The following is a 27,000-nucleotide window of genomic DNA, read 5'->3' on the forward strand; positions in this document are numbered from 1 at the left end:
AGACCTGGAATAGTGTGTTATATTTATTTTAATTGCCTTAAAAAGTGACTAACTAGTACTTTAAGCAGATTTGCATGTATACTTTTTACTTTTACTTCGGTAGAGTTTTAGCAGCAGTACTTCTACATATAACTGAGTACATTTAAGCCATGTAACTGTACTTTTACTTAAGTAGGACAACACATTTCCAGTATTCTTTCTACTGTTTATTTGCAAAATGCTTCTAACTTCTCAGAAAGTTTTTTTTTTTTAGCCCAAATGAAGTAAACGGTTACCGGACGACTTATCTTAATAGCACTGTGTTTGCCCACATTGTGTTCATTCCTTCATAGACCAAATCTGTTTGCTTCCTACACAACAAAAGCACAAGGTTTGTTCCCATGAGTCTTCAGCCACAATATTTCCCCTGACATTAAAAATCGTCTGTATTTACTGTAACGTGGTCATAACTAAGATTACACTTAAACTGGAAAAAAACACGTTTCTGCTGTGATGCTTATTGTGGAATTTAGATTTAATGCAGGGACGTCATCAGGGACAGGGCTGTTTATTTGGCTGTTTGTGTCTGTTTTGTTTATGTGTCGTCCACAGGAACACGGGCCACATCAGCTCGTTTATCAGACTCGGGATAAATTGGGTGAAAGGTCGTCTTATTGCGAGATTTTTTTTTCTAATTCATTGCTTTTCAACATGAACCAGATGTGTGCTCCTGGCCAGCACTCTCCCACCCCTCACTCCCACCCCTTACCCCCAGCCCACTCCTCCACTCCCCCACAGCTCAGCACCCTTAAAAGTACTGCCTGGGCTGTTCCTCCTTCAGACTGACTGACTGTGAGGATGGAGAGTGTCCTGCTGCTGCTGTCCCTGTGGGCTCTTGTGGGGAGCGTGTCTCTGCAGACTGTAGGTAAGTGCATTACACCTGGACACACGCTCTGCAGGTGAGTCTTTTACACCTGGATATACACAGAGGACAGGTGAGGATGCGACAGAGGCTCAGCGGTTAGAGCAGTGCTTCCCTCAGAGGACTCATTCAACCAAGTTCTGTTGTTGTGTGCTTAGGCAAGAAACTTCACCCATCTTGTATAAATTCACCAATCCTAGTATAAAAGAGGTGTGTGCATAAGTGTTGGTGGTGGTCGCAGGGGCTGATGGTGCAGATTGGCAGCCTCGCTTCTGTCAGTCTACCTCGGGGCAGCTGTAGCTACACCACTGAGTGTAGAGTGAATAATACTCTCTTAAACGCTTTATGTGTCTTGAAACGTGCTTTATAAATCCACTGAATTATTATTATTATTATTATTATTACATAGAGAGTGCAGGTGAGTCTACCGCACCTGTGTGTGTATTAAAGCATGTCCCAGTGTGTCACTGCCTCTGGACTAATGAGCGCTGACCTTTGCCTCGACATTCTCTTCAATTAACACAGTCAGTACACAGCTGGCCTCCAGCGCAGAGCAGATGGTCACATGACCAGGTGTGTACGGGACGTCCTAGGCTCTGTGCTGCTGCATGCGTGTGGAGCAGGTCACATGTACTGAACTGTAACACACATGTTTTCATTCTGAGAAATGAAGGATGGAGCCCGGTCCCCCTTGGACTCCCTCCTCACAAATGTTCTGGACATTGAGGGTGTGTCGGTGCAGTATAAAATGCATGTGGTATGTGTGTGTGATGGAGCGCATATGGAAAACCTTCAGACTACACAAAGAATAGGCAACATTCAGGAAACTTATCTCTTTCCAAATGCCCTTTAACCTCCTGAGATGTTTGACCACCCACACTGACCTGACTGCCCCAAAGAGGAGAAACAAAACAGAATGGGGGCACTAAATGTCATTGTTGTTTTATAGCTTTAGCAGGGGGTCATCTGCGCTCCCCTGACTGTATGTGTGTGGTATCTGCGCAGACTCGTGTCCGGAGAGGCTGTTGGGGCAGGAGAGGAGGAGGAACTGCCCCCGACCCTGCACGCTGGACCAGGACTGTGGCAGTAAGCGCCAGTGTCTGTGCGATGGCCAGTGTGGGCTCAGCTGTGTGGCTCCAGGTACTGTCTGTGGGAGTGTTGTCTCAGGCCTCATTAAACTGTTTGTGTTTGTGCTCACAGCTGTGCCAACATACATCTGTGTGGGCCTTCACCAGGGAAATACAAGCTCCCAAATGCGCCGCGTGTTCAAGAGCTCTGCCAAAGCTCGTTATAACATTTTATTATTGTGTGAAAAGGGTCGTTCACAGAGACTGGGGCTATTGCTACAGCCTCATTAGCGCTCTGTTATTTTGGGTTCACAACATCACAACATTTTAAAGACCCTATAGTTTCAAATTGAGCTTAAGAGCATGGCAAAAATCTATGGAATAATTTGTCTTTTAATGATCAAAACACAGATGTTTTGACCTGGTTTGTCGATATTTCTGTAATTACTCGGTCTAAGTACAATTCTATCAACATATAATCAGAGGTGTGTAGAGAAACCAAGTATTTTACGCAATAATTTGAGTATTATTACTTCAAAATAATAGTAGAAGTACAAAGCAGCGGTCCAAGAACTGACTAAATTACGAATGAAAGTATTTGGAGAAACTACTGCTCAAATAAGAGAAGCAAGTCCTGACGTAACTGATTTATCATGTACTGCAGGGCTGTACAAACTACGGCCCAAGGGCCAAATGCAGCCCTCAGACCAATTTTTGTTACCTCCTAAACTGGCCCAATTGATCAGGAAGTATTTTTTTTACTACAAACTGAAAACATTCTACCTGTATAACCTGAAAAACATCACATTGCATTGTGACACAGACCTAAAAATAATCTTCCAGGTCTTATTAAAGGTAAAATATCTCTGTCCAACCTGTGTTAAATGCACCGTTTGACTCCCTGTGTCGAGTCTGGTCTGTGGCCCTCAGCTTCAAATATGTTTCAGTATGTGGCCCCCGGTGAAAATAGTCTGGACACCACTGATTTAGTGTTTTTAAACAGTAATGTGCAAGAGACACAAATGTTCAAATACTTAAGACTAAAACGGTGGAAAGATGAACAAAACTTTCAGGTAAGAGTAGCCCTGCAGTTATATCCAGTATGACGCTACACAAAACTACGCCAGGAAGTAACCTCTGCATTTAAATAAAGAAATAAATACAATGCAATGTGTCTCTGTCTATCTGAAGCTTACTTTCAAAAACAGTTAAGAATGACATGGGCGCTGCTGGGGCTCAGTGATATTCTGCAAACAAATCTAATCAGAAGCTGATCCCTGTGACAATCTGCTGTTGTAGTGATTTAGTTTAAAGCAGCTTTAATGCACTTTCCCCTACCCTCTTCTCCTATTGGCCAGGCTGTTGTGCTCCGAGTGAGTGACAGGTGGATTTGACCAATCAGAGTGAAGATGATTTTAGTTATTTCTGCACAAAGATACAAACAGCTTGAATTACGATAACATTTAAATCATAATGTTGGCTCGAGAAACACATTTTTTTGTTTTGTTTTTGGTCGTATCATCCTTGGACCTGCCGTCTGACACTAAACAAGCACATTCCACAGCATCTTAAACTCAGTCTTTTACACTGAGAGACACTGAGAGACTTTAAGAGACACAATGAGACACAGAACATTCTCCCTGCTCCTCGGTCACTGTTGTGCGTTTGTGCGTTTACTACAGGCCGGACGTGTCCTTGGCCTCTCCCTGTGGCAGAGAACATGGAGGTGCGTTTGCTGTCTCCCACTCACTCCTTCTCCGCTCTGCTCGAGGCGCGCTGCAAACCCGGCTACACTCTGTCCAGCGGCTTGGATGCCATTATTCGCCGTTGCCAAGGTGACAGACAGTGGAGCGGGGACGAGCCCACTTGCACAGGTACGAACGCTGGTTAACGCACAAAATATAACACCTATTTTTAAAATTACAACGTTCCACTGTGTGATTTTGCTGATGCTTTCACAACCTCATCTCCACGGACATGTTATTGCATCATCTCGAATGTTCCACAGTCTGGCATTAAACATATTTATCTTACATTTATTCAGTTTTAGGTGTTGTATTCTTAAATATCTTCCAAAACATTCTTATTGTGAGCAGACTTGACATCACCTGCTTCTCTCCATGGAGATAAAGCAATAACATCTCCATGGAGACAAGTGGCTGATGGACCCTTTATCAAAAAAGTTACATAGTGGAACTTTAAATGGTATGACTTATGGCAAAACAGACCATTTACAGATCCTATAATTACACAAAATGGACTCCTGTGAGCGTTAAGTCACGTTATAATGTTGTTATCTCAAAAACAGTCCTGGAGTTGTGTTTTGTTTCATTCACACATGTTTGAGTGACACTTTATTATTCGTTTATCTACATCTCCAATGCTCTGTTCCACTTTGTGATGTCATGAAGTGGTAGTTTTCAAGTGAACAGCTGCTTTTTACCTTTAGTTCAGTAGAGATTGGCAATTCCAGGGCTGAAATCGTCCAAAATGACATGTATGAAGTTTAAAAACACAGCGGAGCATTTCCTGTATCACCACATGATGACATCACAAGGTGGAACGGAGTGTTTTCTGTTTAAGAGAAGAACTAAATATGCAGGGTTGTGTGTTAAACGTGTGTGAATGAAACAACAACAACATTATAACACAGATCAATAGAGAATAGTGCAATATTGACCATTGAATTAAATTGTATTTTTTTATTTGTCTTTTAATCTACGGAGCGTCATCACAATCGAAAGTCATTTTAAATAACTTCAGGCCTGTTTTTTAATAATACATAGGTCTTCAGTCTGTACAATCATTACACCCCAGGACACGGTTAAATCAACTTTTTAAAAATGTGATTTTGTCCATTCCGTTAATAACTGTCCTGTGCAGATCTGACTCAGACTCGGTCCATGTCGCCCAGTGATTGTGCCACAAGGAAATGAATAATTTTCACAGTGAAACTCCAGAGCGCTGGATGAGAAACTGCAGTGCCGGGACACTCGTCTTGTTGTCATAGCAACTGGGGAAATAGTAAAAATGGTGATAAAAACGCATAAATTGGCAAAAGATTCTAGACAATATAATTTTAGCTTGTTTCAGTGAAATAGTAAGAACATGGAGTCCGGGTACACAGAGGAAAATCACTGCTTTTAGAGACACTTAGATATGCTTAATGCCATACTCTGGAACATTCTTCATAAGGCAATAACATCCCCACAGCTCTTCATCCATGCACTGGGGTGGAGATAGATACGCTTAATGTTATATATACTCTGGAGAATTCTTGGCAAAGCAGTAAAAGACGAGCTGGGACGAGCAGGTAGCAGCAGGCAGACCTTCCACTGGAAAAGTTACACAGTGTACCTTTAGATGTCACACCGTCCGCTCATCCATTTGCTCACCACAGATGCTCGGTCTCGCTTCAGTCAGGTCGTGCAGCAACAGCAACAATGAATCACGTCTTTTTCAGCCCATAATGGTCGATTAAACTCTATTAGAAACACCTTATAAAAGTACACGCAGTTATTATGACATTGAACTGAAAAACCGGCATCATTCAAACTAAACATAGACTTTTTCCTGAGCTGCTGACACAAGACTCACTGAGGCCTCCTGCTGTTAAACATTACCACTCACAATAGTTACAATAGACACAGGTCTCCACAATGGCGCCCTCCTCACGGCCTGAGGTGGGGCGTCACGTTTTGCATTTACTTTTTGTACTTTTCAGACGCCGTGCTTGTACTTGAGTGTTTTTCTGAAGTTAAAATGTTTTTGCTTTATGTTAACAATATAACCTCAGCCAATATACCTTCAAATATGATGTTTTTATACCAGACACTGTGCATTATTTAGGCTTTTGTGCATTTGATTGACATTATCTCAAAATCACAAATAAGATGTAATATTTAAACGCTCACGCAGTAGCTCAGCCGTATGTTTATGTAATACTTTAACTCCCAACTTTTCACTGAGAAATGTCACTTGAAGTATCAGTACTTTTACTTTTGAGTACAGATCTTTGCTGTTCTCTGCCATCCATCCATCCATTTTCTTCCGCTTATCCGGGGCCGGGTCGCGGGGGCAGCAGTCTAAGCAGGGACTCCCAGACTTCCCTCACCCCGGACACGTCCTCCAGCTCCTCCGGTGGGACCCCAAGGCGTTCCCAGGCCAGCCGAGAGACATAGTCCCTCCAGCGTGTCCTGGGTCTTCCCCGGGGCCTCCTCCCGGTGGGACATGCCCAGAACACCTCCCTAGGGAGGCGTCCAGGAGGCATCCTGAGCAGATGCCCGAGCCACCTCAGCTGGTTCCTCTCAACGTGTAGGAGCAGCGGCTCTACTCCGAGCTCCTCCCGTGTGACCGAGCTCCTCACCCTATCCCTAAGGGTGCGCCCGGCCACTCTGCGGAGGAAGCCCATTTCAGCCGCTTGTATCCGCGATCTTGTCCTTTCGGTCATTACCCAAAGCTCATGACCATAGGTGAGGGTAGGAACGTAGATTGACCGGTAAATCGAGAGCTTCGCCTTCCGGCTCAGCTCCTTCTTTACCACAACGGACCGATACAGCGACCGCATCACTGCAGACGCTGCACCGATCCGCCTGTCAATCTCACGCTCCATCCTTCCCTCACTCGTGAACAAGACCCCGAGATACTTGAACTCCTCCACTTGGGGCAGAGACTCACCACCCACCCGGAGAGAGCAAACCACCTTTTTCCGGTCGAGAACCATGGCCTCGGATTTGGAGGAGCTGATTCTCATCCCAGCCGCTTCACACTCGGCTGCAAACCGCCCCAGTGCCTGCTGCAGGTCCTGGCTCGAAGAAGCCATCAGGACAACATCATCTGCAAACAGCAGAGATGAAATCCTGTGGTTCCCAAACCAGGCCCCCTCCGGCCCCTGGCTGCGCCTAGAAATTCTGTCCATAAATATAATGAACAGAACCGGTGACAAAGGGCAGCCCTGGCGGAGTCCAACATGCACTGGGAACAGGTCTGACTTACTGCCGGCAATGCGAACACAGCTCCTGCTCCGGTCATACAGGGACCGGACAGCCCTTAGCAAAGAGCCCCGGACCCCATACTCCCAGAGCACCCCCCAAAGGACACCACGAGGGACACGGTCGAATGCCTTCTCCAGATCCACAAAACACATGTGGACTGGTTGGGCATACTCCCATGAGCCCTCGAGGACCCGATGGAGAGTATAGAGCTGGTCCAGTGTTCCACGACCAGGACGAAAACCACACTGCTCCTCCTGAATCCGAGGTTCGACTATCGGTCGGATTCTCCTCTCCAGCACCCTGGAATAGACCTTACCGGGAAGGCTGAGGAGTGTGATTCCCCTGTAATTGGAACACACCCTCCGGTCCCCCTTCTTATACAGAGGGACCACCACCCCGGTCTGCCATTCCACAGGTACTGTCCCCGACCGCCACGCGATGTTGCAGAGACGTGTCAGCCAAGACAGTCCCACAACATCCAGAGACTTGAGGTACTCAGGACGGATCTCATCCACCCCCGGAGCCTTGCCACCGAGGAGCTTGCCAACCACCTCAGTGACTTCAGCCAGGGTGATGGACGAGTCCGCCCCTGGGTCCCCAGTTTCTGCTTCCTCCTCGGAAGACGTGACAGTGGGATTGAGGAGATCCTCAAAGTATTCCTTCCACCGCCCGACAACATCCCCAGTCGAGGTCAGCAGCTCTCCACCCGCACTGTAAACAGTGTTGGTGAAGCACTGCTTTCCCCTCCTGAGGCGTCGGACGGTTTGCCAGAATCTCTTTGAGGCCGTCCGATAGTCCTCCTCCATGGCCTCCCCGAACTCCTCCCAACCCCGAGTTTTTGCCTCTGTGACTGCCCGAGCCGCGGCACGCTTGGCCTGCCGGTACTCATCAGCTGCCTCAGGAGTCCCACGAGCCAACAAGGCTCGATAGGACTCCTTCTTCAGCTTGACGGCATCCCTTACTTCCGGTGTCCACCACCGGGTTCGGGGATTGCCGCCGCGACAAGCACCACAGACCTTACGACCACAGCTACGAGCAGCCGCATCAACAATAGAGGTGGAGAACATGGCCCACTCGGAGTCCATGTCTCCAACCTCCCCCGGGATCAGGGAGAAGCTCTCCCGGAGGTGGGAGTTGAAGACCCCCCTGACAGAGGGCTCCGCCAGACGTTCCCAGCAGACCCTCACAATACGCTTGGGCCTGCCAGGTCTGTCCGGCTTCCTCCTCCGCCAGCGGATCCAACTCACCACCAGGTGGTGATCAGTTGACAGCTCAGCCCCTCTCTTCACCCGAGTGTCCAAGACACGCGGTCGGAGGTCAGATGACACGACGACAAAGTCGATCATCGACCTGTTCTCTGCCAGTGTTGAGAAATAACTGAATACATGTACCAAGAATACACATGCAGAATACTAATCCTGAGTTACTTTTTCATTTGTTTGTACTATATTCAGTTACTTTTCTAAAAATTGAAGTAATACCCGTTGGTATTTGATGTTATTTAGGCCTTAAACTGCACAGAATTAGTGGGAAAAACAGAAAACCCAGCTATTCTGTGTGAAATAAATGCAAATATAAAGCTGTTTTTTTACCCCTATGTTGCGTTTTTACACTATAACATAAATGCAACTCAGCGTTACAGTATTCAGTATCCTGTAACGAAGTACATTTTCAAAGTATTCTTCCCACCTCTGCTCTCGGTCTGAGTCTGTCAGTATTTATAAAACAAGGTCTTGTTTTTGTTTTTTTTCTCACACACTGAGAGCAAAAGTACACACACTTTTTCGAGCCGGTGGGGTTCCAGTCCCCCTCATGATTCCTCTTGGTTAAAAATAAAAGGACTGTGATAAACTGGGCTGTATAGGGAAAATTTTACATTAAAGTATCAGAAAACATGGTCTAGGACAGATGCACAAAGTAAGAAATAAACTCTCCATGTTTCTTACTTTGCATCACCATTTTATTTGTAAAAAAACAAGATTTTGGGTCTTTTTCCTGATGAATTCACAATGGTGCACTCGCTTTTCTTGCTTGTCTATGCATGTTTTGCCTTAAATATTCCACGGTATGGCATTAAACTTCTCCATGGAAACAAGCAACAAATACTGGGCCAAGTTAGAGGTTAAATCTGTAAAGAGGCGACCTGTGCACAGTAAGAATGCAGGTTTTTCCAAGTATTTTAGAGCTATAAAAACTCTCCAGCAAAACCTGCCTCCAGAAAAGTTCCACAGTGCAGCTTTACAGACGTCAAAGCGCATTGGTTTTATTTATACATCTGCGCTGTGGAAAACAAGATCCTCTTATTGCAAGGACTACAGCATCAAAAGGGAAACAATTGAGAAAATCCCCGGTCTCCCCTCTCGATTCTTCTCGATTAAAAAGAAAATACAGAGCGAATAGTGATGGATGTGAGCTGTACTGCGAGACAGGCAGGAGGTGGGTGGATTTCATTGTGTGAGTGGAGTCCTATAGGCCTATGGAGCTGCAGTGGGCGGCGGAGCACTGTCAGAGTGGCACAAGCAGAGGTATACATTAGCGGCTGTTGCTCTGAAGGTGTCACCGTTGTGTGTCCGTGAGTGGGCGCGCATCACAGCAGCAGCGCGGTCTTTGGATCCTGCTGCTTCGGGCTCTTTCTCCTCCTCTCATCTGCTCCCATCTGAGGCCTGTGATAAGGGCGCTCACTACAAAAGCCAGCCAAGGACACGCTCGCTGCTCCAGGCTCACGGTTGGGAGCTGCCGGGTTGGTTGTCGGTTGGTTGGTTGTTTGGTTTGTCGGATGGGTGATAGTCTCTGTGATTGAATCTGGTTGCGTTACCTGGAGGAAAAGGAAAGAACATATTGTGTAAGGATGCAGACTTGGAGATCCTCAGAGAGATTTGACTTGTGCATTCAGCGTATTTAACCTACCAATGTCTGTACAGCCTTTAAAGTTACTACTACGAATACTTCTGCCAGTGGTACTCCTACTCCTACAACTAATACTACTATGTTATTGCTGCTCCCTTTAAGAGTATTGCCGCAACTACAACTACAACTACTACTGTCTTTGCCACTAAGACTATAAAGTATATAAAGTGGTTATAGTGTTCGCCCTGCAACCTGAAGGTCAGTGGTTTGATTCCAGCTGTCCTTGGGCAAGACACTCTTATGCTTAATGCCATTTTCTGGAATATTCCTCCAAAGAGAATGCCATTGTAACTGTACGAATACTCATACTTCTGCCAATAGTACTCCTGTAACTAATACTATGCCACTGCTGCCTTTACTATCATTTCACTACTACTACAAATACACACTTTACCACCAAAACACACACAAATTTATACTCTACACAGTTTGATCTGCTTGTGCACTTCTGACTCCAAACTACAGGGGGCGCTCACGCTAATCCAAGTCAACTTTAGTCCCGATACAAACTTGGTCTAGTCCTGTACTGTACCAGACCTGGTTTAGTCCTGATCAAGTCCATGTTTAGTTCCAGTTTTAATGTGTTAATGTGGTGTGTGCAAGTCTGAATGCAAATCCCAAAGACGGTTTATTGCATTACCTGGAATGTCTCACACTATGGCTTTAATGCTCTCCATAGAGACAAGGAAGAGACGCGGTTGGGCCAAGTTACAGGTTAGATCTGTGGAGAGTAAGAATGCATAAGAACTTTTCTTGCTTTTCTCTATGGATGTTTCGCCTTAAATATTCCACTGTATAGCTTTAAACTTCTCCATGGAAACGAGCAACTGACGAGACCGGGCCAAGTTACAGGTTAGATCTGTAGCGAGGCGACCTGCGCACAGAAAAAGCAGGTTTTTCCAAGTACTTTTGAGCTATAAAAACTCCTGTACTTCAATAAACGTCCAGACAAACTGATCATGCATCTGCCTCCAGAAAAGTTACACAGTGCAGCTTTAAATAAGTCAAAGCACATTTGTTTTGGATAGTTTTTTTGTTTTTTTTTCCAGTTTGTATTGTATTTTAAACAGGGCGCCCATGAAAAACAGAGTGCTCTCATTGTATAAATAAAGATAAATAAATTAAAAAAAGTTTTATTTATGCATCTGTGCTGTAGAAAACAAGATGCACCCAGAGACCGTTGCATCACCTATAATGTCCCACAGTATGGCTTTAATCTTCTCCATAGAGATGAGGAATTGACGCAGTTGGGCCTAGTTACAGGTCAGAGCTGTGGTGAGTGAGAATGCATGTTTTTGAGCTATAAAAGCACCTTTAATTGACATAAAAATGACTGTAAACACAATAACATGACATGACGAGCAGACCACGCACCTCCAAATAAAAAGTCACATTGTTCAGCTTTAAAGGAGTACATTTTTTGTTTAGAAATGTGCCCTGTAGGAAATAAAATCTGATGATCGCACAGACCTCAAAAGCACAATTTAGAATGGGTTTTTGATTATTATACAACTCCACAGGCCATTCAAAAGCTCCCATAGCTGGAAGGCAGAACTATACCTGTTCTGTGGGTGCTGCTGCTGTGTGGGTGGCCGAGATCAGGGCACTGTTTTCTGGCTCTTATCCACAGCCAAAGCCTCTCCAAAACTACCCGTCTCCCATAGGCCCCTTTACATTCTAACATTGGATACAGAAGACAGGCCCGAGGCGAGAGCTGTCCCTGCCTTTCTAAAGTAACAGTGCGGGGGTCAGCAGCAAAGCACCACTTTCATATTTATATTTGCAAAAGCGTGAGCCACTCAAATGTCCAGGAGACGAACAGTTGCCAGGGATTACACAAGACAGCAGTGTTTGGAGAAGTAGTTTTGCACCTGCTTCTCCAACTAGGATTTGAGAAGGAGGAGGATATTTTTATTTACATTAAACAAGGCACTGGGTCAAATGCCAGTTTAGATTATGTAGAGAAGGGAGGTAACTGGAGCAAAAACGGTAGCAATGTGGATGCATATTTAAACAGTTTGGTGTAGAGGTGTTTCAGAACAAACTTAGTGATACAGCTGTCATCCTGTGAGTAGCATCACTGACTAAATCAGAATAGTGTGAAGCAGCTGAAGTTGCTTTTAAATGTGCTTTATAAATGAAATTGAATTTTGCAAATACAATTATTCACCAGTTTGGTACGAAAATTGCACTTTTTGCCCCATTCGTAATTTTTTCTGCCATTTACTGATTTAATTAATATTTCAAGCTACGTTGTTTTACACAAATCAGAAATAGATTGAGTCATTTCTGAAGCTCAATGATTAGTTAGGTTCTTTTTAATGCAGAGGTCCACAGTTGATTCACATTGGACTTTGAATTGAGTAATTTGGTAGTGTTTTTGTTTTTAAATGTGAATTTTTAAAGGTCCTATATTACGTAAAATTGACTTTTGTGAGATTTAAGCCATGTTATAATGTTGTTACCTCCTCAAAAACACACCTGGAGTTGTGTTTTGTTTCATTCACACATGTTTGAGTCACATTTTATCATTATTCTGTACATCTCCAAAGCTCAAAATGCTCTGTTCCACCTCGTGATGTCATGAGGTGGTAGTTTTCAAGTTAACAGCTACATTTTTTTACCTTTTGCTCAGTAGCGATTGGCAATTTTGGCATGTCCTACGCGGAGGAGGCCCCGGGGACTGTCCTGGGAACACCTTGGGGTCCCATTGGAGGAGCTGGAGGACATGTCTGGGGTGAAGGAAGTCTGGAAGTCGCTGCTTAAACTGCTGTTCCCGCAACCCGGCCTTGGATAAGCTGAAGAAAATGGATGGATGGGAGTTTTTTTCAATTCCAGGGCTGAAATCATCCAAATTATTTTACTTCCTGTATCACCACATGATGACATCACAAGGTGGAACAGAGTGTTTTCTGTTTGAGAGAAGAACTCAGCCTAAATTTGCTGGATTTGTGTGTTAAACATGTGCGAATGAAACAAAAAAAACACAGCTCCAGGTCTGTTTGTGACGAGGAAAACAACATTATAACATCACAATTTTGAATCCAGCTCATGCTTCGTTTTTTAACTTGCGTCTGACTCATCTTTTTGCACGTTTAACTCTCTCTTCCTCTTTGCTTTTCCTTTAGACTTGCAGATCACAGAGCCAGAACCAGAGCTAACAGAGACCCTGACCTGCCCACTGCCTCAAGATGTGACTGGCACATTTAGTATCCAGGGAAACGCTGCTGTGGGGACCTCCATCCACTACAGCTGCCGGTCTGGGTAAGATACGAGCCAAACTGTGCTCTGTGAAAATCCTCCATCATGAGAGGAAGTGTGAGGACAGAAGAAGATGTGTAAAAAATGGAAAACACAAAACACTGGAAAAGTGATGAGTGACAAATTACAGGAAATGCATTTTGGTCTTTCATGAAGCCAACACTCCCCCAACTGAGCAAACTGGGTCATAACAGTCTAATCCTGTATTGAGTCCTCTTTAGCACTGAGTCATCCACACACTAAGACGAGTGGATGTGTCAGCCAGAGCAGTGTGCAGGCTGGAAAAAGAAAGGCAATGAAAAGATATAATTTGCACCTATTTTTTTTTTTTATAATGTCGATTTATCAGAAACTGGAATTGACTCAAGTGTCACTTTGCCATCTGTGTCCATCATTCTCCTGTCTCTTTCTGCAGAGCGGATTTAGTGGGCAGCAGTGAGAACTTCTGTCAGGAAAACCAAACCTGGCAGTATCCACATCCCATCTGTAAAAGTAAGTGTTTCTAATAATGTGTGTACTGTCTCCAGGCCTGTATGAGAAAGTATATCCTTATGTTCATATATGACTTCAACTGTAGTCACGAAGTTTATTAGAGACTATAACTCCACAGTAGCACAATGTGGCCTTTATAAACGTGCACTTTATGGCCTGGTGATGTGTTGCCTTACAGTGCCATCTTGTGGCTAAAACAGTGTACAGCACAGTGTGGTTAGACTGTGTACAGTGTATTTGAGTATGTCTCTCCTCTCCAGAGGTGTACTGTCAGCCTCCTCAGGATGTGCAGCACGGGTATGTGGTGGCTGTGCAGAAGACGGAGTACGAAGTGGGATTTGACGTTCACTTTCTGTGTAAGAAGAACTTCCTGTTGGACGGGCCTCAGAAGGTGACGTGCCTCCCAAATGGCAGCTGGAGTGAAGCACCCCCCCACTGCAGAAGTAAGGCCTGTGCAACAGTTTCACTAAGAGCCACATTCAATATTCATGTGTTCAGAAGATTACAGCACAAACCAGACACAGACGTCCCAGAGTGTGGACTTATAACAGTCTTTCCTTTGCTCTTTCCTTCAGCTCGCTGTCTCATTCCTGCTGAACGCAGTCGTGTGGTGATTGGGGGAGTGAAGCGCTGGCCCTTTGATGTCACTGACGCCATGGTTCCTCATGGGGAAAACGTAACTTTCTTCTGCAAACATCCAAATAAAATGTGCAGCTTCACCGCAGCACAGACCTGTTTCGATGGACACCTGCAGCCGCCAGCCTGCTACCTGGGTAAGATGAGTTTGAGTGTAGAGTTTCCCAACCAGAGGGACAGGGAATGAGCTCAGAATCAGGTTTAATATTTGAATCTAAAATGTTCTTTGTAGTGCATCATTAATCATGTTTGTGTGAGATAATTTGGGCAAGAATATCATAAGAAAACACAAAAATATAAGAGTTATTATTGGAAAGATGCAAGTAAACTGTTTTATAATGACTAAAGAAACACTGGTGCATTATATCGTGGGAGCTACAGATAAAAAAAAAGGCTGGGAACCACTGTTTTAATGAATACAATTGTGAGATACTGTCCAATATATCAGTGTGTGTGAAATGCATCGCTCACATGGCCCTTTCTGTTGCAGAGCCCACATGGCTGCAGTACAAACTCTTCCCTCATCGCCTGGTGTCTGAGATCGAGGCCTGTGATTCGGAGGAGATGGGCTGATGACCTTGACCCACCTGAAAACAGAGTGTCACAATAAGAAACACAGCAACTATTCTATTCCACTGTACCCTCTACTATAACAGGGGTATTTGACTGCCATGTCCACTGTCCCATTTTTTTGTTTTTCTCTTGCATACTTCTTTTGGAACGCAACTTAACTTCCTATTACTCTCCTCAAACACATAACAACTGATCCCCTGTCATGCTTTCTGACCCGAATCCTCCTCCACAACAAATAAACTTTCTTTTTTATAGTGACATTTTTACTGCCAATGGTCCAAAATACACTGTAATGTACCTCTGCTCTTTAATCACTGACTCTCTCTCTTATTTTCATATCATCCTTAAATGAAAACATGTGCAATTTCCACTTTAAACGTCCAGAACATGCAGTAGCTTCCGATGTAGACGTGCATTTTACTGGCACAGGGCGCATTTGACATTTACTCTGACGCATCAAGTCTAAAAAAAAAAAAGTGGCTTGTAAGTTTTTGACAGTGAGTATTTAAAATAAACATATATGGAAAATGATGTGTGTGTGTGTTTGTGTCTGAGGTGTTTTGTGATGCTTTTTCCTGGATGCTGGTTGCACATTGCGTTGGTTCCATGTCTCCGTCTGCAGGCTGCGGGTTCAAGCGTACTCATAGGCTGAACAGGGCTAATGCTCGGACCCGGTAGGCTGCGACACCATAGCAACTCCCCTTGACCCCTCCCTCCTCCAACAAGCGCAGCATCACCCTTTACACCGCACAGTCATATTTGGTCCTCCGGAAATCTCCACTGCTCGGGTAAGCCAGTCCCTATGCAGCAGGCTCATGGGTGGAGTAGAGTTTTTAAATGACAGTTTTAAATGTATGGATCACGCATCTCACGCCGCGTCTGGCTGCTGCGGTAGATGACAGCGCGCGCGGGGGAAAGTTTGTCCTCGCGCAGCCGGCTCGCGCTCCGGTTGTCTCGGACCCACGGCTCTAAAATGGCTGGCTGGAGGTCCGAGGACGCCGAGGAGCCGAAGCGGAGGGTCGAATCGCTCCGGAACACAGCGGTCTGCGGGTGTCTCCTTCAACGCTAGAACCCGGGGAGGGGGGGGAAGCGTCCCAGGTCCGAGAGCCGCTGCTGCTTCTGCTGCTTCTGCTTCTTCTGCTGCTGTTTCTCCTGCTGCTGTCAACGCGCACGCTTCATCTGACCAGCGCTGTTTCGGACCGTGGACTTTGCATAATGGCGTCCTCCATCGACACAAGGCCACTTTTCCGATTTACCCTCAGATCAGGCTATTACTGAGGCATATTTGGTGAATGATAGTAAAAGAAGAGTAGCGCATGGATGTATTGGACAGAGTGTAGCGTGCACATTGCCCAAAGTCTGACAGAAATGCGCACCGATAGTGTCGCTGGTGAGCAGCCATATGAACCTGTAAAATACGCACAAATACTGATGCCAGATTAAATATAGGCTATTTTCTGTGATCATAATGTGACATAGGTGTAGGGAGTGTGTGCAGCGCGCCGTGCAATCTCCTCTTTGTGCTCTAAATCTCATCATTTCTAATTTATCACAAGTTTTGATCATTTTGTTTCCTGATGCTCTATTGATCAAGCCTAGTAAACTTGACCTCAATCATGACCCCACTCAAACTCCTCCTGTCTAACATCACGACCCCACACCCCTGTTTTTTCATAGATTTTCACAATTATATCCCAGTTTATTTGTTATATCATTGTTTCTTTGAATTGTATAGTAACTCTGTCTTGTTTATCTTTCCAGAATTAAAGAGGTATGCCCCAAAATGGATTCTCAGTTGGCTACAGTCCTGACCAGTGGGAGCCTAAATGTTCAAAATGGCAGCCAGTGCACACAGATATCAGGGCCACTTTCCGAGGTTTGTTTAGAGCCAGAGGGAGAAGAGACCTCCTCCAGCACTGTGCCAGGTAACGTCCAGCCATGCCCTGTACAAATAGCACTGACCATCAGGCAGGACTCACTGTCAATCAATGGAAAAAAGCCAGAGGGAGGCGGGACTTCAAAGCCAGCGTCCCACGAGACGAGTAAGAGTGGTGGATTCAGGGAACCAATTACAGTCAAGACCGGAGTGCCTATTCTGCGCAGGGAGCCAATCAGAATCCGGATAGTCGCTCCCCCACAGTGCAAAAGGCCAATCACAGCCTCCGCCCTCAGCCTCACCAAAGACTTGACCCTCTCCTGTTTGAAAAAGCCTGCGGTGGTCCCAGCTGGAGATCAAAACACAACCAAGAGTCAAACCAGTGTTAAAAGTGAGCCTAAAATCAAGACGGACACTCAAACGACTGAAGAAGAACCTTTGAAAAGCAGAGATACGGGCGAAAAAGTAATTTACAAAGAGAAAGATCTGTGTAAGGATAAAAATAATAGTGATGCTTTCGAGACCCTTCTTATCTCTGATGATGATACAGTTAAAATACTAACCCAGTGTAAGATTAAACAGGAGCCAGAGGAAGATCTAGAGAAAAGCATTCCTGTGTTTTGGGAAAGGATGCAACTGAACGGCTTAAGGATAAACGATATGGAAATAGAGGAGCAGACCGAACCGCTGGACTTAAGTATGCCGAAAAAACGCGAGAGGCGATATGGGCGATTATTGGAGGACTGGGGCGAGAGTTCACTTATTATGGAGGTAGATGAGTATGAAGGGGAAGGGGATAGAGACATTGTAGAAGATGACAGTGACTTGGAGGTGTTTTGTACGAGTAATTTACAACTGTCCTCATCTCTGTTCGATCCTTCTATAGACTGTAACGCAGAAGACGTGCTTTTGATAGACGATCAAGGCATCCCGTACACGCTAAGCCCGGACGGACACAAACTGCCACAAGTTGATATTTCCAAGTTGGAAAAAATGAAATGTGTAAATGATGTTTTATCAACGGAGGAAGGTAAAACTCTTAGCCAAAGCGTAGAAAATCAACAGGTAGATTCGTCTTTTGATAAATCCGTGGTAGAAAGTCCTCCTCCCACGCTCACACCTCAACTGGACGACAACCCCGTCGAAAATCCAACAGAAACTCAGTCCAACCAGGAAGCGATTTTATCTCAGCCCGCATCCGCGCTATCGCTACTTAATCAACCAATCCAAATCCTCACGAGTTCCTCAAACAACACACCCATCGTCTTCCTCGCCTCCGCTTCATCCTCTGTCCAAACCCCGATAAGCCTGTCCTTGCCTTTCTCGCAGGCTCCATCCTCCACCCCGATGCTGCTGCTCCTCTCCCCCGTCGCGCCCTCTTCTGGTGAGGCCGCCGCTACCTCCGCGCCCATCGCCGTTCTAGACCCCGCCACGGGTCAGATATCGCAGATCACGACCACGACGGCAGCGCCTCTGGGTCAAATGGGCGCCGCCGTATCCCACCCCGTGATTAGATTAAGCGCAAGTAACCCACCCATCATTCTCTCAGGCAACACTGTCCTCAGCTCTCTGTCTGTTCACGAGTCCAGTTTACAAACGGACCAGAACGCTTCCACTGCGACGCTTTCTCATAATCCAATAAGCTCTTCCGAATCCACGCCATCTGGAAATCAAGCCATATTTTCCGAAGATACTGAAGACAAGCCATCAACTGCCGGTTCTGCCCCCTCACAACCTCCCGCTTTAAACTTAGATTCCTCCTCTCAACACGGCAACGACGCAGTAGACCGATCCCCCTCCTCCTCGGACACCAAACCCGATCTCGTCGACCACAAATTCGAACTCAACGACCACCTTTACTACAACTGCGCCGCGCCGCCTTCCCCTTCGCTCATGTGTGGCGCTAAACTGGAACCGCCGGACGAGGCGGCAGACCCCCTGTCTCCGGACTGGACCCCCGATGGGCAGGGCGCTCGCAGGGTGCTGTACTGCCAGCTGTGCCCGAGGGTTTTCTTTTACATGTCGGACCTGGAGCGGCACGCCATCACACACTCGCAGAAGAAGCCCCACGTGTGCCCGCAGTGTGGTAAAGCATTCAAGCGCTCCAGCCATCTACAGGTCAGAAATGAATAATTACACACGAGATACATGTGCAAATAGTGTTGTCGTGACGCTAAAAACACGATTTCTTCAGTACGGAACTACGATGATAATAAAAACCACTCTTTCGTTACACAGTAGAACGTAATTTTCAATATTAAATCGTACTTTCAAGGCCGTACATCTGTGTGATCCCTCATTCATCCAGTAGGTTCCATTGTGACCCATGGGCGTAAACTCGTCGATGTGGTTATACTTGTTCTGCTACAGCTTAAGATCTTTATAAAGCTATTCAGGAAAGGTTCACTTGTGTCCTGTGAATGGGACTTTTGTAGTATCGATACTTGTTCAATCGAGTATCTAGTTTTAAAACCGGTTTTCGTATCGATGCTTGATACTTTTGTCAACCCTAATCGTAAATAGTTAGCACTTACTATTTGATATTTTGTGATGTAAGGAAGGCAAAATGACAAAATATGTGGGTTAGGATTGATTTATTAAGTTCAATGCTTTGTTTAAAGGTGCATTATGTAACTTTTCTAGTGGAGGGTCTACCACGTGCAGGAAATGGTTCGGCAGTACGGCGTATTTTCACTTCTCTACGTCATTTATCCTATTAAATGTGCGTAATATAACATGCATTTTTACTCTTTTCACTGGACTCGTCTCTCCGCAGATGTGACCCGTAACTACGCCTGGTTACCTCACCTCACTTGACTGCGCGGAGATTAGATTTATTTTGTTTATTTAACAGGGACACTAGTCAACATAGCCGCAAACCATATCAAGATAATGACATAGCGTGGGGCATTCCAGGCATAGCAATGACAATCTACCTCCAAGAAGACAAGCATGGCCAAGAAAAGTTACACAGTGCAGCTTTAGTGCAGCTCTGTGCAGCTCAAACACAGAATGCTGTTTACTTTCCTCGTCGTCTTCTCCTTTTGGTCAGCCGCTGTCGTTCTGAGTGACAAATGAACATGAACTGTGATCAAATCGAAATCAAAATGAACTAAAAAAAACGTGGCTTTTTCTGCTATCTGCGGCGACTCGTGGGATATTCTTATGATTTGTATTAGTCACGTTGTTAATTTCCTGCCGTTGGTGTGGGAAGTTGAAAGTCATTATGGTCGTATCATTAAGAGCCAATTGGGATGCTTCTCTGTGTTTGCTATGTACTTACATGAACAAGCCTAAAGCAGTAGTTGTGTAATAAACTCTATTGACATGTCTTAACAGAGGCACAAGCACATTCACACGGGCCAGAGGAACTACGTCTGCCCCATCTGTGCCAAGCGTTTCCGGGAGGCGGGCGAGCTGCAACGGCACCAGCGGGTCCACACCGGAGAGAAGCCGTACCAGTGCCAGCTATGCCACACGCGCTTCGCCGAACGGAACACGCTGCGCAGACACACCAAGCGCAAGCACCCGTACCACCAGGTCGCCATGGAGATGCTGAGCGACAAGAAGAATGGAGGAGGAAAAGGCGCATCCGCAGTACAGGAGGAGGAGAGCGCGGAGTGGTACAGCTCCTCTGTGTCGCACATGGACAACTCAGAGTCTGAGGCGGAGGCGTAGAGACCGGAGAGAGTTCACTTCCCCTTTATCCAAACTGATTTCAACACATTCACCAAGGGAGCACTTTCACTTATGTTATACTTTATTTATTATGACGTTATATCCCCATTCCACTGGACAGGGCCAAATGCTGGATTCCAAATCACGTGTGGTTTAGTTTAAATTATAAAGGGACACGTTATTTTCCCTGTTGAAAAATGTCTAACTTATAAATCCTATGAATTTATTACATTTGCATTTACTGCATAAAAGATATAGAAAGAAAATAGAAAGAGAAACACGTTTATTGAGTGCCAGAGCTGTATATAAAATAGTCCTATTGTAAGAACTGCACTATGAGAGACAAGTATCTCTAACTGTCAGACACTGTGAGTCATTTGCACTTTTCTTTCTCATTTTATAGGCCTTTGTGGATCGTTGCCTGTTACTTTCTGTACTGTCCTTGTTCTTTGACCAAAAGATACAAATTATCAAAAGGATATTAGATTTTGCTTTATGTGGATTTTATGTAATTTATTTCAATTAAATTTCTTTAATGTAAGAAAACTTTTTTGGTCTATTCTCGATCCAGATTGGTGTGAAGTCTACAGAATAACAGAAGAATATAAAATACTCATTAGAAAAAAAAAAAAATGACGCAAGTGCCTGATACACCTAATGCAAGAGAAGAGATCTTTTGGACTGTCTCCAGGAAGCGGATTAATTGTGTTTTTGGATGCTCTTTTTCTAATTGTTCAGTCTAAAAACAAGACCACTGAAAGGTAATTTGTAACTGAAGATGCATGGCTAATTTTAAAAACAGAGAAGATGGTAGAAAAAAAAACAAAAAAAACAAAAACAAAACACTCCAAGATAGCAAAATAATCCAGGTGGTTGGTCTAAGGGTCACTGGCTAAATAAAAAGAAACTGCTATTTTTTTTTTCCTCAAATAAAACTACATATTTCACAACACATGAACCATTTCCATGCTTAGACTTTCTGATGCACTGATTAGCTTCCTGTGCCTCCAATTACCATGAGTGATTAGTTCTCCTCTCACGTGCTAAATTATGACCTCTTGCTGCAGAGTTGTAGAGTCTTTGACACATACTTATGGGTCCATGCTCTACATGCCTTCACTCCTGACTAGAACAAAGGGTGTAAATTGACACAAAGTAGATCCTGTTGGCCTAATTGACACTAGTGATCTGCAGACTTGCTGAGCCAACAAGGTCCCGTGCGCAGTGTCGTGGATGAATATTCATTTAACAACGCCACGCGCCTGGAGTGGAGTGGAGTTGTGGCTTTGAAATCAAGCTGGAGGCAGGGCATATGTACGTGAACTGCATGTCTTTTGGTTTATGGAGGTCTCTAGATGCACAGAACTTCAAAGTAGTGAATTGACTGATGCACACGTGCTAAAATATGTGTGCGTAATGCGTGCGTCTTTACGCGGAGAGGCCCGGCAACAGACCATGGCACAGGGCGCACGGCCAAGTGACTGAAGTGGTACAAGTAAAATCAAGGACACAGGAGAAGTAATGAAGTATGCGAGGATTGGGAGTTTCATTCATTTGATACATGGCCTGTTTTGGGACGTTGTTGGCATAGCAATCCTTTGTGTCACACACCGCTGCGCACTGGAACCAAAACGTCAACAAACCAAATAATGAGTTTGATTCACCCTCTCAAGGTTGTCATTGCAGTCTTTGGCCATGTGAGGGCAGGCTTACACTTCAAAATGCTGCACAAGAGCAATTGCCTTGTCATCTCTAATGGTGGAGAGAGAATTCACCAAGGAAGACACATCCAAACTCCTTGACTCTTAGATCTAAATCACCCAGAAATCTGCGGTGGGGAAAGGGATTTGCTGTTATTTTTAATGACATCTGTAAATGTTTTGCGATGTGAGCTACAGTTTAAGAAAGTAAGCAAATGAAAAAAGGCTATCTGTAAAATAATCTGCCCAGCTATGTGGACTGGAATTGGAGACATAACATAAAGATGAGCTTCATTACAGTACTTAAAGCAGCATTATGTAACATTTCTAGAGCAGGGTCTACAGCTTGTCTCCATGGAGATGTTGGAATGTTCAGCAGTGTTACATTAAACCTATCTAGCATTTTTTTATGTTTCCAGATAAATCACTGGAAACTGATGGATGCCATACGCTTTTTGCAATATGGATTTTTAAATGGTTTTTTTTTTTTGACATTTTCCCAAAATTAAACCCCAATTGAAATGCAAGTACATTACAGTTACAGTTACATTACAGTAGTGCGTGTTTTAAATATTTTCATGATGTCGAGGTAAATATTTTGTCACTGAACATGCGTTACGTGTGAGGACGTTGATGTAGATTTGGTTTGGTCCTGTTTTTGAACTCTAGTCCACATGTGTCAAACTCAAGGCCCGTGGGTCAAATGTGGCCCGCCATGTCATTTTATGTGGCCCGCGACAAGGTAAATTAAAAGGTATGACTGTCTTAAAATGGCTGTGCAACTGTGTATTTCCTGATAAACTGATATTTTTTCATATCTATGCAAATCCATATGCAATATTTGTAACTTGAATAAGTAGTAAATATAGAAACGGTTAATTAACAACATTAAAAAGCAGTTGCATTTATTTTACATTCCATTTGGTTATATTTAGTTACATTTTTACTGTCTTAAAGTTACATCTGGCCCTTTGAGAGGAACCATTTTGTTGATATAGCCCTCTGTGAAAATGAGTTTGACATCCCTGTTCTCATCTAATTTCAGTGTGAACAAGCCCATGGTCTTTCATAGAATCAAATATATTCACTTTTTTGTATCAATTTTGCTACTTCGAAATATTATCCCTTAAGTACTATTATTTTTTTTCCCCATTTAACGTATTTATTTCAAGTAAATTCATGAACACAATAAAGTCAATATACATGTATCCAGTACGTTTAATGCACATTTCACGTATTTTTCTTGTTTAAGTTTGAAAAGTACTACTACTACTATTACTACTTGTACTACTACTACTACTGCAAATTCTTCCAAAAATGTAACTTACACCGAGCCGTGCATACGAGAGGGTTAACGGGAGTGTATCCTTTACTACCAGTTAACACAGAAGGGTTAGCACACTTAAATCCCCCCTGACTGTGTGTGTGTGTGCGTTTGTGTTTGCGTGTGTGTGGTGCGTGTGTGTGTGTCCAGAGAGCGAGAAGGAGTCTAACAGGTGGTAATCAGTGAGGGAGTCCCGGGTTGGAGGGGGGTGACCGAACCACAACCAGAAGAAAACGGGATTACATCACCAGCCCCTCAGTGTGGCACCATGTTGTTTGGTTGTTTACTGTTGGATGTCCGCTCTGTCCAAAGTTGAGCAGGAAAAAACAAAACAAAACACACACGCACATTTGCTTTTGTAATGAGTAATACAGATGTAATGTCTCCAGGGTTAGTCACCGCTCAGTAATGTTAAAATGAAGTCCCAGCTCTGGCATTCATTTTGGGCTCCGCTCGTTGTTCCATTTTGTTCCATGGAAACTGGAATTGGCCATCTCTTAGCTCAGCGGGCTTTGTATTTAGAAATCTTGACGTCATCCTCCTGCGTGTGTGTGTGTGAGAATGTTTTTACATCCAGTTAAAGGTTACATTTGTCTGTCCTCCAGTTTATTTTTTGAGTTTCCTCTTGTGTAATGTTTCATGCAAAAAGCTCAAATATGAGATTCAAATTCCCTTTTGTGCTGTGAAAATTGCACTTATTAAAACTGCAAGGATTTTGGATCGTTGAAGTGAAGTTCTTTTCTAAACTTTAATCACGATAAAAAGCCAGATTTTGTTATAAATATACAGCTAATCCACGTTTTCTGCACAAATAAACACACAATTCTTATTTAGCTGCACCGATTCTTTTATTAAAGCTGAACTATGTAACTTTTCTGGTAGATCTTTCATCGCATTTACTTGTCTCAATGGAAATGTTATTGCTTTGTCTGGAATGTTACACAGTGTGACATTAAAAGCATGTATTGGGCTTGTTTCTCCCCAGATCTGACCTGTAATTTGGCTTCGTGGCAAGTTTATTTTGGAATATTCCAGGCAAAGTAAGTTATATTGTGCAGTTTTAAGATATTTAAAGAATAAATCTATGTAAAAATGAACAAAATGAACTAAAAATCAATATTAAAACAATAAATAACAAGAGACGTTTTAACTACTATAATCGTGGCTGCAGTTAAAACCGACCTATTATGCACTTTATGGTTATAATCTATGACACTCGTGGATTATTTTATTATAATTTGCACATTTTAAATCACAATATTCATCTAAAACGACTTAATAAAAGAAACAAGTACGCAGAATTCCACGGTGCGCAATAGGAGCTGACGTCTCTCCGTAAACGCCATCACAACATTTAATTTATGTCCTAATGGAAGACAGGGGTGGGATTTGATAAGTTTTCTTCTTCCCACTCCTTTTCGAGCGTAAATACGAACAAATTTGCAGAACCTGCTTTAAGTGAACCTGATAAATACATAAATAAATGAAAAAAATGAATGAAAATGGATGGATTCCTATGGATAGCTGCAGATCACAATAGCGAGCAGTGGATTATTTTTTTGTATAGTTGCACCAAAATGACTATGCACCGCTTCTGAATCTTGCACGTATCGCTGATTAACAAAATACAACCGGAAAACGATTAAATACGCGATTAAAGATTGCTCAAACATGCAAAATACAACTTCAGATGAGTAAATAACGAGCGGGAAACAACTACAACATGGCTAAAACCTCTAAAAAGATCAATTTTGCAGATTTAAATTAAAAGATTAACCACAGTAGCACTCCATTAAACCCATAGTCTCAGATTTTATGTCAGTCTTCCCTTTCACCTCTCTGCAGTGTACTCACCCGAGCCCACCCCCGTGAGGTCCCCTTCCTCCCTCGTTGACCTGCTGAAGCAGCACACACCAACCTGTCTGTCAAAGGAACCAACAGGTGCTGTGGTACAACCTCACTACCCCCACGTTCCTGCCCCCCTCCTATCATCTCTTACTCCCCTCCTCCTCTCTTACCTCTCTCCCCGTCTGAATATTCTCAAGGCCACATGGGCGCAACTTCAGGCCTATACTCTAGTTTCATATATTACTTTTAAATGCCGTAAGTGTGAAGCCAAACCGACCACTACTGCATTCTAACTGTAAACTGTGCGGACGGACGGTTTCCTTTAGGCCTGTCACAATAACACAGTATAAAGTGTCCTATGTTGCTTCCTCCTAAACTGTAATAATCTTCATAAACCCTTAAACGAATGTATAAACGGATCTGGAGTAGGGTCGAGAGCCAGCTAATGCTAACACCTGTGCGTACTTTTGGCGTGTCCTTGGACGTGAACCCCCGCAATTAACGATATTGTTAAAAATAAAACTTGAACTGAGGTAAATAAAAAAACAGTTACGCTGCGTTCACAGTTTGGTGGACTAGACCGGGACTAAAGCCAGAACTAAACGTGGACTAGACCAGGGCTAAACCAGGACTCTTGTAGCAAACTGAGTCTACATTAGGACTAAACTGGATGGAAGCGTGAACGGACCCTGAGTTACTGAGACACTTAAATTCTCACTGTACAAACTAAAACAGACATGATTCCCTATTTGTGCATGGATAAACATATATTAATCCAAAAAATATTGTTTTTCTAGCAGTTTTTTAGCAATAAAAGTGTAGTAATGATCTCGACTGTCCTAGTGACCCATGACTCTAGGAGGTGTCATCATGGCCCCTCACACACACGCACACACACGCACATGAAACCACTCCAGAGCTGCTAAATCACTCCAGGACGGTGACTCAAAGCGACCACAGCGTATGAACCTGGGACTGAGGCGGTACTGCGTGATCTGATGTGAGTCCAAACGCTCCGAGGCTCCTCACGGTGCAATAGTAACGACAAGGTTAAGGAAGTCAAACTCTTCGTTTACGACGGACGGAGCTTAAGTAACAGGGAATACTCCGTTTTCTTACATTTGCATCGTCTAATTATACGATTCCTCAAGTGTGTGACCAGAGCGGATACCGTATGCAACGTGTACACTTAAACAAAAAGTGCAAAAACTTCTCCAGCGGGACAACGAAATTACACAACATCATCTTTCTGCAACAAAATTAATTAACCAAATAGAGCTGAACGATTTAAACTGCAGCTTTTCCGACAAGCTTTGCGATTAGATTTTAACAATAAGAGTCTGTTTACACTTGAAAAATGTGCATAAGAATTGAACCGACAAACTAAAACAGAAAAGAATCACATTTCAGATCGAAACTACAGGGTTTGCAGTTATTTAAAACGCAAAATAAGACAGAATATTTTGTCGTTTTAGGAGGATATAATGGTAGTTCCAAAATGGCCGCCGTTGCGATTTGCTAAATGTGTTGATTCTAATTTCCGTTGAACTCTATAACAATCTCGACATCTACTTTGAACCGTGCAAACTCCACAAACCGCACTTGAGTGGAGCGGTCAGCCGATGACAAGTGGGAAGGGGCGTGTGTGTGTGTGCGGGACGGGGGGTGACAGGGGAGAGACGACAGGACACGCTGCTTCCAAGGGGGGAGGGGTGAAGTTTGACAGTCGCTCGCAGTTGGCAA

The 27,000-nt window shown here is 44.0% G+C and overlaps 2 protein-coding genes across 2 annotated transcripts; both read left to right on the plus strand.

Annotated features, from left to right (window-relative positions):
• The first annotated feature begins 818 nt into the window (after positions 1-818).
• On the plus strand, positions 819-15,355 carry ntd5 (ntl-dependent gene 5). The gene is made up of 8 exons (XM_033981155.2): positions 819-904; positions 1,907-2,041; positions 3,651-3,842; positions 12,998-13,133; positions 13,546-13,622; positions 13,883-14,065; positions 14,198-14,395; positions 14,749-15,355. Exons 1-8 carry the CDS (start codon positions 838-840, stop codon positions 14,829-14,831), a joined length of 1,071 nt encoding a protein of 356 aa, XP_033837046.1. The 5' UTR covers positions 819-837; the 3' UTR covers positions 14,832-15,355.
• Positions 15,356-15,574: 219 nt separating this feature from the next.
• On the plus strand, positions 15,575-20,617 carry LOC117384261 (zinc finger protein 236). The gene is made up of 3 exons (XM_055227591.1): positions 15,575-15,619; positions 16,593-18,825; positions 20,047-20,617. Exons 2-3 carry the CDS (start codon positions 16,615-16,617, stop codon positions 20,383-20,385), a joined length of 2,550 nt encoding a protein of 849 aa, XP_055083566.1. The 5' UTR covers positions 15,575-15,619; positions 16,593-16,614; the 3' UTR covers positions 20,386-20,617.
• Positions 20,618-27,000: the final 6,383 nt, after the last annotated feature.

Source organism: Periophthalmus magnuspinnatus, chromosome 16 (assembly GCF_009829125.3).
Source record: "Periophthalmus magnuspinnatus isolate fPerMag1 chromosome 16, fPerMag1.2.pri, whole genome shotgun sequence".
Taxonomy (NCBI): Eukaryota; Metazoa; Chordata; class Actinopteri; order Gobiiformes; family Gobiidae; genus Periophthalmus; species Periophthalmus magnuspinnatus.

What these genes read in the sequence shown, in the direction of transcription:
- ntd5 (XM_033981155.2), top strand. Translation starts at nt 838, where the DNA reads ATGGAGAGTGTCCTGCTGCTGCTGTCCCTGTGGGCTCTTGTGGGGAGC. An exon ending in CACTACAGCTGCCGGTCTGG is followed by an intron (nt 13,134 to 13,545) that starts GTAAGATACGAG and finishes CTCTTTCTGCAG; the next exon opens with AGCGGATTTAGTGGGCAGCA. An exon ending in TCCACATCCCATCTGTAAAA is followed by an intron (nt 13,623 to 13,882) that starts GTAAGTGTTTCT and finishes TCTCCTCTCCAG; the next exon opens with AGGTGTACTGTCAGCCTCCT.
- LOC117384261 (XM_055227591.1), top strand. Translation starts at nt 16,615, where the DNA reads ATGGATTCTCAGTTGGCTACAGTCCTGACCAGTGGGAGCCTAAATGTT. An exon ending in AGCGCTCCAGCCATCTACAG is followed by an intron (nt 18,826 to 20,046) that starts GTCAGAAATGAA and finishes ATGTCTTAACAG; the next exon opens with AGGCACAAGCACATTCACAC.